General features: G+C 43.5%; 4 protein-coding genes across 8 annotated transcripts in view; 3 read left to right on the top strand and 1 right to left on the bottom strand.

Annotated features, from left to right (window-relative positions):
- LOC135494139 (uncharacterized) overlaps positions 1 to 12,235 on the bottom strand; it is a 231,908-nt gene that overhangs the window by 201,643 nt on the left and 18,030 nt on the right. The window lies entirely within an intron of this gene.
- On the top strand, positions 3,223 to 4,422 carry LOC135493636 (uncharacterized). The gene has a single exon (XM_064781121.1). It carries the CDS (start codon positions 3,223 to 3,225, stop codon positions 4,420 to 4,422), a length of 1,200 nt encoding a protein of 399 aa, XP_064637191.1.
- LOC135493633 (uncharacterized) lies at positions 6,060 to 6,701 on the top strand. Its single transcript, XM_064781117.1, has one exon. The coding sequence runs from the start codon at positions 6,060 to 6,062 to the stop codon at positions 6,699 to 6,701; it is 642 nt and encodes a 213-aa protein (XP_064637187.1).
- Positions 6,702 to 8,072, top strand: LOC135493632 (uncharacterized). Its single transcript, XM_064781116.1, has 2 exons — positions 6,702 to 7,043; positions 7,377 to 8,072. The coding sequence occupies exons 1-2, from the start codon at positions 6,702 to 6,704 to the stop codon at positions 8,070 to 8,072; spliced, it is 1,038 nt and encodes a 345-aa protein (XP_064637186.1).

Below are 12,235 nucleotides of genomic sequence, written 5' to 3'. Positions count from 1 at the left end.
AGTTTTCGTGCTTTTAGCTGTCAACATCAATGGCTATAATATACTCCTGCAGAATAGTAGAACCAATAGAACTAATTTCCGAAGTTTCCAATAGTTTGAACACAACTCAGAACATCACCCATCAGCCAAGGAGGATACCGCGGTGACGTCACATCACGTGATCACGACCCATATTACTGATCGCTATGGCCAATCAGATTCAGTCTACTGACAGCACCAGCACTAAACACATCTCCACGTCTCACTGTCTGGTGCGCTCCTGTACACAAATACACCAATAGACATGAAATATTGCAATACCTTGTATGGATTCTACCTGTGTAAAATAAAATTTACAGAGCAGATTAACTTCCACGAATAAAAAAGACGTTTGGCGTGGCCAAAGTGTGGAAATAATGTCTCCGCTAAAATACACTACGAAATACACTAGGCAATGCACTACGCGATACACGGTAGAGATGCAGTTGAGTTTGTTATTGTTTTGACTTAGAAGCCCGCCCATATCATAATATATTCATGTATTCATGAAGTATGAACTCATTTCTGTCCCATACAACTCTAAGAACAGTCAATTTCTCCTTAAATCATCACCGAAACCGCGATATCCACAGGAAGATTTCGTTCTAGTGTCCGAAAATGCATGATTTTACAGGGGCGCTAACTCGACAAATAGAGGGGATCTATGGGGATCTATGCGAGTTTTAGGTCCTACAGGTCTCGAACTTGTAAAATCTGTAAACATGCCTCCAAATCCCATCATGATAATGAAGAGATTGCCCCATGTCTGGGAAACTGTTTTGAAACCATCGCTAATTTTGCCCATCAGCTGGACTCAGATCTGCATAAATTACGATAAATAATGAGGTCGTCGCTTCAATTTCGCAAAGGAAGTTGACTCCATTCGAAGGTTGTTTTGACCAAATTCCGTTGAACTCATCGTTATGAGGGCATTTGAACACATTCTCGTTGATCTTTTCTATAAACGTGTGAAGATTTGTACCAAAATACATTTCCATAAAGGCTTAAATAAGAAAATTTGTCACTTACAAAATCATCGCTCCAGTAGAAATAAAAAGGTCACCGCCATTTTCTTGATGATAGTACTCCAGGTAACCTCGACCGCGCAGTGGAGTGTCGAGCCGCCTCGTCAATTTACCCCAGACGAGCCGTTCATACAGTGAATACACTGGCAATACCAGCAGTCCGGTATTCCCTGGTTCGAGGTTTTCATGTCAGTTCGCGGCAGGAAATTTAAAGCGGGGTCATCTGGGGTCAAACAACAGTTTTGCTCACTACCGCCAACTGGTGATATAAATCCACACTAATCTATTTTATATCAAAACTTCTGTATCATGAAGACCTTTTCAACTTTGTTTCAAGCTTTTATCTGCTTGAATAGAGCGTCAAAAAATTGTTTTTTCATTTGCGCCTTTTGCCCCCTGGGGAGCTGAATTTGAGTCGAATCGCCCAATTTTTTTTCTGTAAGCAACATTTTCTGCGGTGTTTATATACAAAACCATATTTGAAGTGCCTCGGCTGTACGGTTACAAAATGCCCAACATGGCTAGATGGATGGCAGGATGGAAGGACAAACACCAATCAATTAGCTATTTGACTAGCTCCGCTGACTTTGTCAGCTGAGCTAAAAATGCTCTCAAAAGACGATAAGGAATGATTATTTATTACCATTTCCTGAACTATATACCTTCTAACTATCACTTTACATAAATAGGTTGGCGTTAGGTCGCGTGCTTTTCTTTCCTTGTGACAATATACAGCAAAGTGGTTACAACCCCATAATCACGCTACAAGTCCATGATGAGATCACGGTGACCCGTTATGTTTCGCCAGCTTCGCTATTTAGCCGCTACGTGGCGCGTTGGGGCCTTGCGTCAAGTTTTAAAAAATTGATTTCATAATAACTGCATTGCGGCATTAATTACGAACGGTGTACCCCTTTAAGAAGTTGGCCCGGAAGTGGCCACGGTTAGTTTTAGACAATTGGAGACTGCTAAAATGTGGAATCGGGAATGATTGCATCCTTGCTTTGCCAGTTGGCAGATTCCACATTTCAGCAGTCTCTTTCAGTACCACTTCCCGGCCGTTAGACAACAATGCCCCCCTTACAATTTATTTGATCACATGCAGGACTCATGTGGAGGCTACGATCGGATTGGTTGATCTGCAACATGACGCTACAGTGGTAATTTGCATAATATTTCCCTTGACAAACTTTGAATGCCTTCAGGATTATTCATGAGAGTCACCCAAAAGGGAAATGAATAATTAGGTCATGTTCTAGGAATGATTGCCATGTTTTCAATGTATGTACTTTGTCCTCTGATGGAGAAATTTGGTGATGCGCAAAATCCGAGCAATTTCTGATGATATTTCTTCAATATTTCACCATAATATCATTTTGAAAGTAGGTAAGATCAGTTCATTCGCAATCAATTCTCCTGAGTTTATGAAGAACCCATATTTGTTCCGAAGGAATTATGACGTCACGGCCATCCGCGCGTCATCGACTTTTGCGTCATACTTCAGCGTCAATAGAAAGGATGTTACGGAACGTAAGGACAGAACGACTTCAGTAACCATTCGGATCGGACGACAAGTCTTTGAACTCCTCTACCATTTCTGTATATTATATTGAATAACACCCGATTTTCCTTATTATGTGAGTTTTCTTATGTTCACTGCGGAACATAGATTGGTAGCAGAGCGTAGTTAATGGAATTCGACGGGAAAATGCCGGAATTGGGAAGCGAAGCGGGAGAAGGAGGAGGTGAGTCAACGCAGACAGAGATCACGGCCAGTCTTACAGAGTTGAGGGCCGCAAAAGCGAAGTTTAAAACAGCATTCACTAAAGCGAGACGACACTTAATAGAAACGACAAGAGAAGAGGAGGCGAATCGTGATGACATCCTCGAAGCGAATAGAAAAGTAGACAAAATGCAAGACACGGTGATGTAAACTTTGGAGAAAATCGTCGCCGCATACGAAAAGTTAGGACAACAGGAAAACGTCGAGAGGACGCTGTCCGAGATGGACAAAATGGAATCAGAGTTTAGTGAAACTCAGGCAAGTGTTGAGAGATTTTTTGATACCTTTAGTAGAGTAGGCCCGAATAGGGACAACAGTAGAAATTCCGTCGTGGAGGAGACACGCACGTCGGCGTCTGGTGATGTACATGATGTTCGCCCATTGTTGGGGCACGACATGTGGAGACAATTGAAACGCGTTGACGTTCCTAAATTTACGGGAAACGTGAAGACATATTCCAATTGGAAAGCAGCATTTACGGCCTGTATTGATAAAGCCCCAGCAACACCTGAGTACAAGTTACTGCAGCTTAGAGAGCATCTTTCAGGTGATGCGCTGAAGTTGATTGAAAGCCTGGGACACTCACCAGCTGCATACGAAGCCGCAAAGGAGAGGCTTGAGAGAAAATACGGAGGTGATCGAAGACAGATCAATTTGCAGTTGGAGGAGCTGACAAACTTCCCGCCCTTACGACCTGGAAAGCCTGGGGATATCGAGCGATTTTCGGACATTTTAGATCTAATGATGATCAACCTGAAGGAGTCAGGATTGTTCGGGGATTTAGATAGCAAACTGCTCTATTCTGTTATGATGAGAAAGATGACAGACGGAATGTTAACAAGTTACCAGCGCTGGGTGCACGAGAACAATTTTGATGAATCGATCTACGCCCTGAGGAAGTTTGTGTTGAGGGAAGCCGAGTACCGTACCGTCGCATATGAGGCCATTCATGGTGTAGGCGCAGAGAATCAAGAAGCAAAGTCAGATTCAAACGACAGAAACCGACAATCGAACAGATACAGGGAGTCAACAAATAGAGCACACTTCACCGGTACACCACGCAATAATAACAATAACTGCGAGTTATGCGACCAAACCCACGGCATATGGGCATGCGATGTTTTCAAACGATTGGAGATCAACAAACGTTGGGAAAAGGCTAAACATTTGGCTCTTTGTTACCGATGCCTTGGACGAAACCATTTAGGATCAAAATGCGAGCGGACAAGAGAATGCGGTATTGATGAGTGTAAGGAAACACATCACCGATTGCTCCACGGAAAAAGGACATCGGTTATGCCAGCAAGGAAAGACAGTGAGGAGAAAAGAGAAAGAGATCGCAACCACAGCACAGTCACGTTGAAAACTACTGATCAAACGAACGAAGTGAAGTTCATTTCTATGCGGACTGTACCAGTAATCGTAAAAAACGGAAAACGAAGGATAAAAGTGAATGCGATGTTAGACGATTGCAGCACAACGACGTACATAAACGTGGACGTCGCGGCAGAGCTAGGACTACAAGGAGAAATTCAGAAGACAACAGTACAGGTCTTAAACGGCAAAACAGAAACATTTGATTCCATGCCAGTTTAGATAGGTCTTGAGAGTTTGAATCATCGTATCGACATGAACATCATTGCAAAGACAACGAATAACGTGACAGGCGATTTGAAGGCAATCGATTGGAATCAATACGCAGACAGATATGAGCATCTGAGAGACATCGAATTTCCTAAATTCGGGAGAAGAGACACAGTGGATTTGCTGATAGGACAAGATTATCAAGAACTACATCTCTCACTTCGGGATATTCGCGGCAAGACAGCAGATGCGCCGATGGCCAGACTGACAAAATTAGGATGGACGTGCATTGGTGCAATAGACGGACAGGGGAGCGGCAGACAGTCTACCAACTTCACACGAACGTACTTCACACAGTCACGCCAGATAGTGATGGATGAGATAAATCAAAACCTACAACGGTTTTGGGAGGTTGAGGACTACAGAATGAGCGAAAAAGACTTTCAGGTTCTGAAGCCAGAAGAACAAGCGGCAATGGAGACAGTGAAGAATTCATTGACACATGACGGGGAACGATATAAAATCGCCATCCCATGGAAAGATAAGAAGACACGACTACCAGATAACAGAGAGACAGCGCTTGATCGTCTTCGGTCGACGGAGAAAAGACTGGAAAAGAAACCGGAGGTCAAACAGACATACAGCGATATGATTGATCAGTACCTGGGAAAAGGGTACATACGTAAAGTAACGAAAACAGAATCAAAGCCGGGATGTAAATGGTATTTGCCACACTTCCCTGTAGTTCGGATGAATAGAGCGACAACGAAAGTTAGGATCGTATTCGACGCATCAGCTAAGACAAACGGAACATCATTGAATGACAATATTTGCCAAGGACCAAAGCTACAGAGAAACCTGGTGGATGTTTTGCTACGTCCCAGGAGGAACCCCGTGGCATTAGTTTGCGACATCACGCAGATGTATTTACAGATCGGATTAGCGCCGGAGGATAGGCCTTACCATCGTTTTCTTTGGAGAGGAGAAGACAAAGAAGAGCCCAACGAATACGAATTTAATCGAGTCGTCTTCGGTGTTAACGCGTCACCATTTTTGGCTCAGTTTGTTAGTCAAGAACACGCACGCAAGTACAAGTCGCAGTACCCATTGGCATCAGAGACGGTTCTGAAATCTACGTACATGGATGACTCTATGGACTCAGTACAAGATGACAAAAGCGGCATTGAACTCTACAAACAACTGCACAAGTTGTGGGGTATAGCCGGAATGGACGCACGGAAGTACCTGTCAAATTCACCCAAGGTCTTAGCGGAGATACCTATGGAAGACAGAGCATGGCAGATCAGTCTTGATGGAGGAGAGTTACCATCAGTTAAAACTCTGGGAGTGATGTGGAAAGCAGAGGAAGACATCTTCACGTTCGAGCCAAAACCAGTGGAGGATGACTTCAAGTTGACGAAACACAATTTTCTCCGCAAAATTGCTGCAGTATTCGATCCACTAGGTTTTATCGTACATACGTTATGCAAGGACGCATCGTACTACAGAAGGTCTGGGTCGCAGGATACAACTGGGATGACGCCATTCTTGGAGAAACTGCTGACGATGCCAACAACTGGTTTGAGGGGCTACTACAAGTAGAGAACGTCAAAGTACCCAGATGCCTGAGACTCGGATCAGCTAAGAAAATGATCAACGCACAGCTGCATACGTTTGTGGACGCATCCCAAGACGCATACGGGTGTTGTATTTTCCTGAGGACAGAATATGAAGACCGAACAGTGGCAGTACGACTGGTAGCATCCAAGGGAAAAGTAGCCCAACTGATAGCACTCAGCATCCCTAGACTCGAGTTGATGGCAGCCATAGAGGGACTACGGCTAACGGTCACCGTATCATCAACACTAGAGATATCCATCAAAGAAGTCGTATTCTGGTCTGACAGCATGAACGTCCTGTGGTGGATCAGAGGAAGGAGCCGCAAGTTCAAGCCATTCGTCGCAAATCGAGTCGGAGAAATACAGGGTATAACATCGCCAGAACAATGGAGACACGTGCCGACAGATGTCAACCCTGCCGATCTAGTCTCTCGAGGAATGGGAATAAAAGATCTACTAGCATCCAAGATATGGTGGTCGGGACCTGCTTTTCTACAACAAGGAACAAGTGAATGGCCTGAGAATAAGGTGGACGACCGCAACATAGCGATAGTAGAACTAGAAGTGAAGAAGACAGAGAGAACGCACGTGACCACAAATGAAGACACATCTGAGCAGCCCATCGAGGAAAATAACGTTTTGAGACTGGAACCGTCACATTTCTCTAGCTAGATGCAGTTATGCAGGAGACAAGCCTGGGTTCGGAGATTCATCGACAACTGCAGAAAATCGAATGAAGATCGTAAGATCGGAGAATTGAGCCCAGAGGAAATAGAAAGGTCAGGAGACGTGATCATCTCCAAGGCACAACAAGATACGTTTGCTGAAGAATGCAAAGCATTACGTCGAGGAGGTAAAATTCACAAGACAAGCAAGCTATCGGACCTGAACCCAAGGATCGATGAAAATGGTGTCCTTCGAAGTGACGGACGACTGACCCAAGCGGAATTCCTACCGTTTGAGACGAAATACCCAGTGATACTACCTAGAGGACATCACGTCACAAGATTGATAGTGAGATACTATCACGAGAAGGGACGACACGTACAAGGAGTAAACCACACGCTAGCTGAATTATCTAGTCGCTATTGGATAATTTGCGGGCGGGAGGAAATCAGAGAATGCGAGAGACAATGTCCGATGTGTAAAAGACGGAAGAGCAAACCAGGCACACAAATCATGGCACCTCTTCCGAGAAGTAGACTACAATATCAATTACGAGCCTTCATAATGTCTTCCACAGATTTCGGAGGTCCGTATTATACAAAGCAAGGACGTGGAAGAGCGCAGATGCGCCGGTACTTATGACTATTCACGTGTCAAACAACCCGAGCTGTTCACCTGTAGATGGCATACAGCCTGGATACGGATTCATTCCTCAATGCATTCAATCGCATGATCAACAGACGTGGCATCGTAAAGGAGATGACATCAGACAATGCAGGAAACTTTGTAAAGGGGAACCGTGAGTTGCGTGAAATCGTTGAGCAGTTCGATCAAGAAAGAATCAAGAAAGAAACCTCTACGCTTGGAGTGAGATGGCATTTCAACCCCCCATTAGGACCACACCACGGAGGAGTACACGAGAGCCTAATCAAATCTGCCAAAAGGGCAATTCAAGCAGTTCTTGGGAAGGCCGACATAACAGACGAAGAACTGATGACAGCTTTCACTGGTGTCGAGGCTCTATTGAACTCAAGACCTCTGACGTACCAGTCAGCAGATCCGACAGACAACATTCCGTTGACGCCAAATCACTTCCTCCATGGACAGTTAGGAGGGCAATTCGCACCAGAGGCGGTAAACGTCGTGCAGTACAATCCAACGAAACGGTGGAGAGTAGTACAACAATTGATCAAGCAAGTTTGGGAACGGTGGATGAAAGATTTCATTCCAGAATTAAATCGGCGGAAGAAATGGAGAAAGGAAGAACCAGATATGGACGTAGGAGACGTTGTACTGGTCATGGAAAGTAGCACAACGCGCGGAAACTGGGACGAATCACAGAAGTCTTCAAGGGAAAAGATGGCCATACACGAGTAGCAAGAGTGCAGAACGGAAACTTGAGCCAGATACGCCCAATTACGAAACTGTGTAAACTTGAGGTTTAGTGACAACGTGAATCAAATTCAGAACATTTTTGGACTTTTCAAACCGGACAATGTGAACCGTATAGAAACGACAACATGAAAAAATCGAACTATTATCGTGTAAATACGTTTTGTTTCAAGAATTTTGAACACTAAGATGATGAAGAACTATGTCTTATCATGGGAAGGGGTTATGTTCCGAAGGAATTATGACGTCACGGCCATCCGCGCGTCATCGACTTTTGCGTCATACTTCAGCGTCAATAGAAAGGACGTTACGGAACGTAAGGACAGAACGACTTCAGTAACCATTCGGATCGGACGACAAGTCTTTGAACTCCTCTACCATTTCTGTATATTATATTGAATAACACCCGATTTTCCTTATTATATGAGTTTTCTTATGTTCACTGCGGAACAATATTGAGGGACACTTATGAGCCAAAAATACCACCTAACAAGGTTCTATACAAGTTTACGTAACAAGAATGTTTTAAAGTGAAAAATCGCGAGTCCGGGTCTCCTGGTAGTTCGTATGCCACATACCCTACAAGTTGGGATATTCAACCTGTCCCGTAGCCAATTATATAGCCTTGATCCGCTACGCTGTACATCGAGCCTATGTGCTACCTCGATAAAAAAGCAAGGAATTCCAGCCCAATCGCATAAGCTCGAGCCAGGATGAAAAACAGGAAAACCCCTCGGTGTAAAAATAGTTTGATGTCACAAGGCTAGCCAACCAATCAGGGCATTGTTTCATCAACCAATCATTTTTGCAATAGGCACCTCGCACTTCGTCCCTTTTGGGGACGAAGTATTGGTCTACCCGTCCCGTCGTTGGTGCGGTGATTGGCAAGTTATTTATAGTAACGGTGGAACGGCCACCCCCTTCAGTAGTTGGTAAAGCTGGACTCAGATTTTGGACTCTGGACGCTGGGTTTCGCATCATTGGATCGCACCACCTGCATTCAATCAATCACACCTCCAGTAATATGAACCGCTGTGGGCCTAATCGAATTTACGGAACAGACGGGACTGGAACCGTTTGGGAGTTTTAATGCAAAACGAGAGCAAGGCAGGGCGTGGCATATGCCCCCGTGAGCACATTGAGTTGGTGTATTAGGAAAGTGAAGTGTTTTTCAGACAACCCCTGGTAGCTGGTGTCATAGCTGACTGGGTTTAGTTGACATCGTGAAAGAGTTATTGGTCTGTAATGCCCGCTGTACACGTTATCTTTTTCTACCCACATAAAAAGTTACATGGTTATTACTCAAAGCGTTCTCGTTAAAATAAGCGGAAATGAAAAGTTTACAGGTGGCTAATGGATGCACAGACAGACCCTCACACGGACAGAACGAACGGACATCGGTAAAACATAATGCCTCCGCAATGCATTACGAATTGGCGGGGGCATTAAATGAATTTGATCAGAAAAATGGTTCTCGCAATTGACGGAAACCGATTTCAAGCACGCCGCCCTGGTGGCCATATTGACAAGCCAGTTTTCGAAAAGAACCTTCTTCTAGTCACCCTTAACACAAATACCAAAAATAAATTTGATCGGACGAACGGTTCTCCTCGAAATTGACGGAAGCTGATTTCAAGCACACCGCCCTGGTGGCCATATTGACAATCGGAACAAGCCAGTTTTCGAAAGGAATCTTCCTCTAGTCACCCCCAACGTACATACCAAAAATAAATTTGATCGGACGAACGGTTCTCCTCGAAATTGACGGAAACTGATTTCAAGCATGCCGCCCTGGTGGCCATATTTACAATCAGGACGAGCCTGTTTTTTAACGGAATCTTCCTCTAGTCACCCCCAACGTACATACCAAAAATAAATTTGATCGGTAAAAACCCAACAGAATACAGGCCGGTATCAATTAAAAGCTAGGCCGCACGCAGGAATGTTCTACCTACCATGATAGGTAAGGAGGCTGACCTCAGGGCATTCATCACAGAGTAGAGCTGAAGAATTCAGCCTTGAATCAATCTCCATTTCCCATCGCAGTTGCCCTGAACCGGTCACTTTGATGAACGGGTTTGTCACCCCACCACAGCCATGAGTACAGGAATTTAAGAATCCAACAGAGTCGAATCAATAATCACAACAAAGCACTACACCACCACCAAGAATTCATGGGTGAGGTCAAGTAAAATGGGTTTAACAAAAGAAATGTATTCTACTTGAATAGCAACAAAAATATTTGTTAAAACAGGTATCATATTTTGACTTATATCTAATCTATTCATTTCACCACTTCTAAAGCAAGACAAAACCGAGTTTATCTCGGTTTAAAACCAACTCTTGGTCTTAATTTGGTCACATAAAACTGCCCTAGGAGACTAGATTGGGTGATTTCAAAGTCAGTTTTTAGATTTAGTTTTAAAACTAAATGGGACACTAAAACCCTTGATTAAACCAGCATTGAAATGAAGTGGGTTTTAGGTCCTTCCAACAAGATGGCAGCCAGGTTGGTTTGGCTGTCCCAACTCTGGTAGTTTTTACTACATTTACCCATGACTGAGTGCAGTAACGGACATTTGAACTGTTGGAATGGATAGATGAATATATATTGTTCATACTGCAAGGAGTGATAGAAGGTTTTACGTATGATGAGTGAAGGTATGGACTTATGAACTATTTGTATGTAGGCCCCATGTATACATGTACATGAACAGCAGCTGTAGTGACTTGCAAATTTGAGAGGGGCCATCTCACAGGTGATCGTCGTGTAGTAATGGCTGAGGAAAGTGGGGAAGTACCACCTAGTACGCCTCAACAACGTGGAAAAATTCGAAAGCAAGGGGACTTGACTCCTGCGTCCGAAAGTGATTCTCCGGAAGTAAATAAAAGATCAAATACGATGGAAAGTTCGGTTATGGAGGATTTGAAGTCATGGTTTAAGGATCAATTTGAATCTCTCCGCTCAGAGATTCGAAGTGAAAACGGAGAACTAAAGCAGGAGATCAAGGAGTTACGGAGGCAACCAGGGACAAAGTTATGTCCGACTTGGAAAGCAATGTCGCTGTTCTTCAGAATCAACTTGACAATGCTCTAGCAACGATGGATACTATGAAGATGAATATCGAATGTTAGGAGGATCGAGCTGAGGAGGCTGAGCAATATTCGAAACGGCCATCCCTACGTATTTCAGGTCTAGTTTTTGGTCCAGCTGACGATTTCATTCAACTGGTGATAAAACTTGCTTTAGACATGGGTGTGACCTTAACCCGTTGTGATATTGATCGAGCCCATCCAGTTGGCCCGGGCGGAAAAGGTTTTATTGTGAAATTCACCAATTATACGGCGAGGTACTCTATGTACTCCAACAGACGAAAGTTACGTACTGTGAAACCACAAGTCTATATCAACGAGGACTTGACTAGAAAGAGGTTTGATATGTTGAAAAGACTACTGGAACTAAAGAAAGCGAAAGTGATTTCTAATGCGTGGTCAAATGATGGACGGTTATTTGCATGGAAAAATAACAAAAAGATCCTTATCAAGAGTTCCATGGATATTGACAAACTGAAGAACTAGTTATATGGTCCCCAAGGAAAAAGGGCCCTCTTACATGAAGTGAATGTGCATGGACTGGTACTGGTAGACGTGTGTACTATGTAATTGCTTTGTGACCTCACTGAGAGAATACTAGTAATGGTTAGCAATTCACCAGACACTTCACTTGAACAATAACTTTTCATGTCCTGCATTTGTCCAGGTATTTTGTCAACATGACTTGTCCATGACAAGGTCAGGGTCAATGTTTTGTTTCCTTTTTTATCTTTAATGGCAAAGATAAAATCTAAATGTGCAAGAGGTAGTGGATACCATTTTTCAGTGTTTAGAGTAGTTTTTTCACTCTATTTTTTGTTACTTTTTGTGTGCACTAGTAGAATTGATGCACACAGAGGGTGTGGTGGCGTACATAACGCATCAGATTTGAGTCAGTCTGAGTATGTATTTCTTGGTTTGCTTTGGAGTTTAAAAGTTAACTATTATTTTTCTGTCTGTAACAATTTTAGAATTGCAAGATTTCTTATGCTATGTGTTATTTTCGGATGTGTCTTGAAGGGGCTGGGAAAGGAGTATTTGTCTGTTATCTCAAC

Source organism: Lineus longissimus, chromosome 9, assembly GCF_910592395.1.
Source record: "Lineus longissimus chromosome 9, tnLinLong1.2, whole genome shotgun sequence".
Taxonomy (NCBI): Eukaryota; Metazoa; Nemertea; class Pilidiophora; order Heteronemertea; family Lineidae; genus Lineus; species Lineus longissimus.
This window is presented reverse-complemented; position numbering and strand designations above follow the sequence as displayed.

What these genes read in the sequence shown, in the direction of transcription:
- LOC135493636 (XM_064781121.1), top strand. Translation starts at nt 3,223, where the DNA reads ATGTGGAGACAATTGAAACGCGTTGACGTTCCTAAATTTACGGGAAAC.
- LOC135493633 (XM_064781117.1), top strand. Translation starts at nt 6,060, where the DNA reads ATGATCAACGCACAGCTGCATACGTTTGTGGACGCATCCCAAGACGCA.
- LOC135493632 (XM_064781116.1), top strand. Translation starts at nt 6,702, where the DNA reads ATGCAGTTATGCAGGAGACAAGCCTGGGTTCGGAGATTCATCGACAAC. An exon ending in ATCACGTCACAAGATTGATA is followed by an intron (nt 7,044 to 7,376) that starts GTGAGATACTAT and finishes GTTCACCTGTAG; the next exon opens with ATGGCATACAGCCTGGATAC.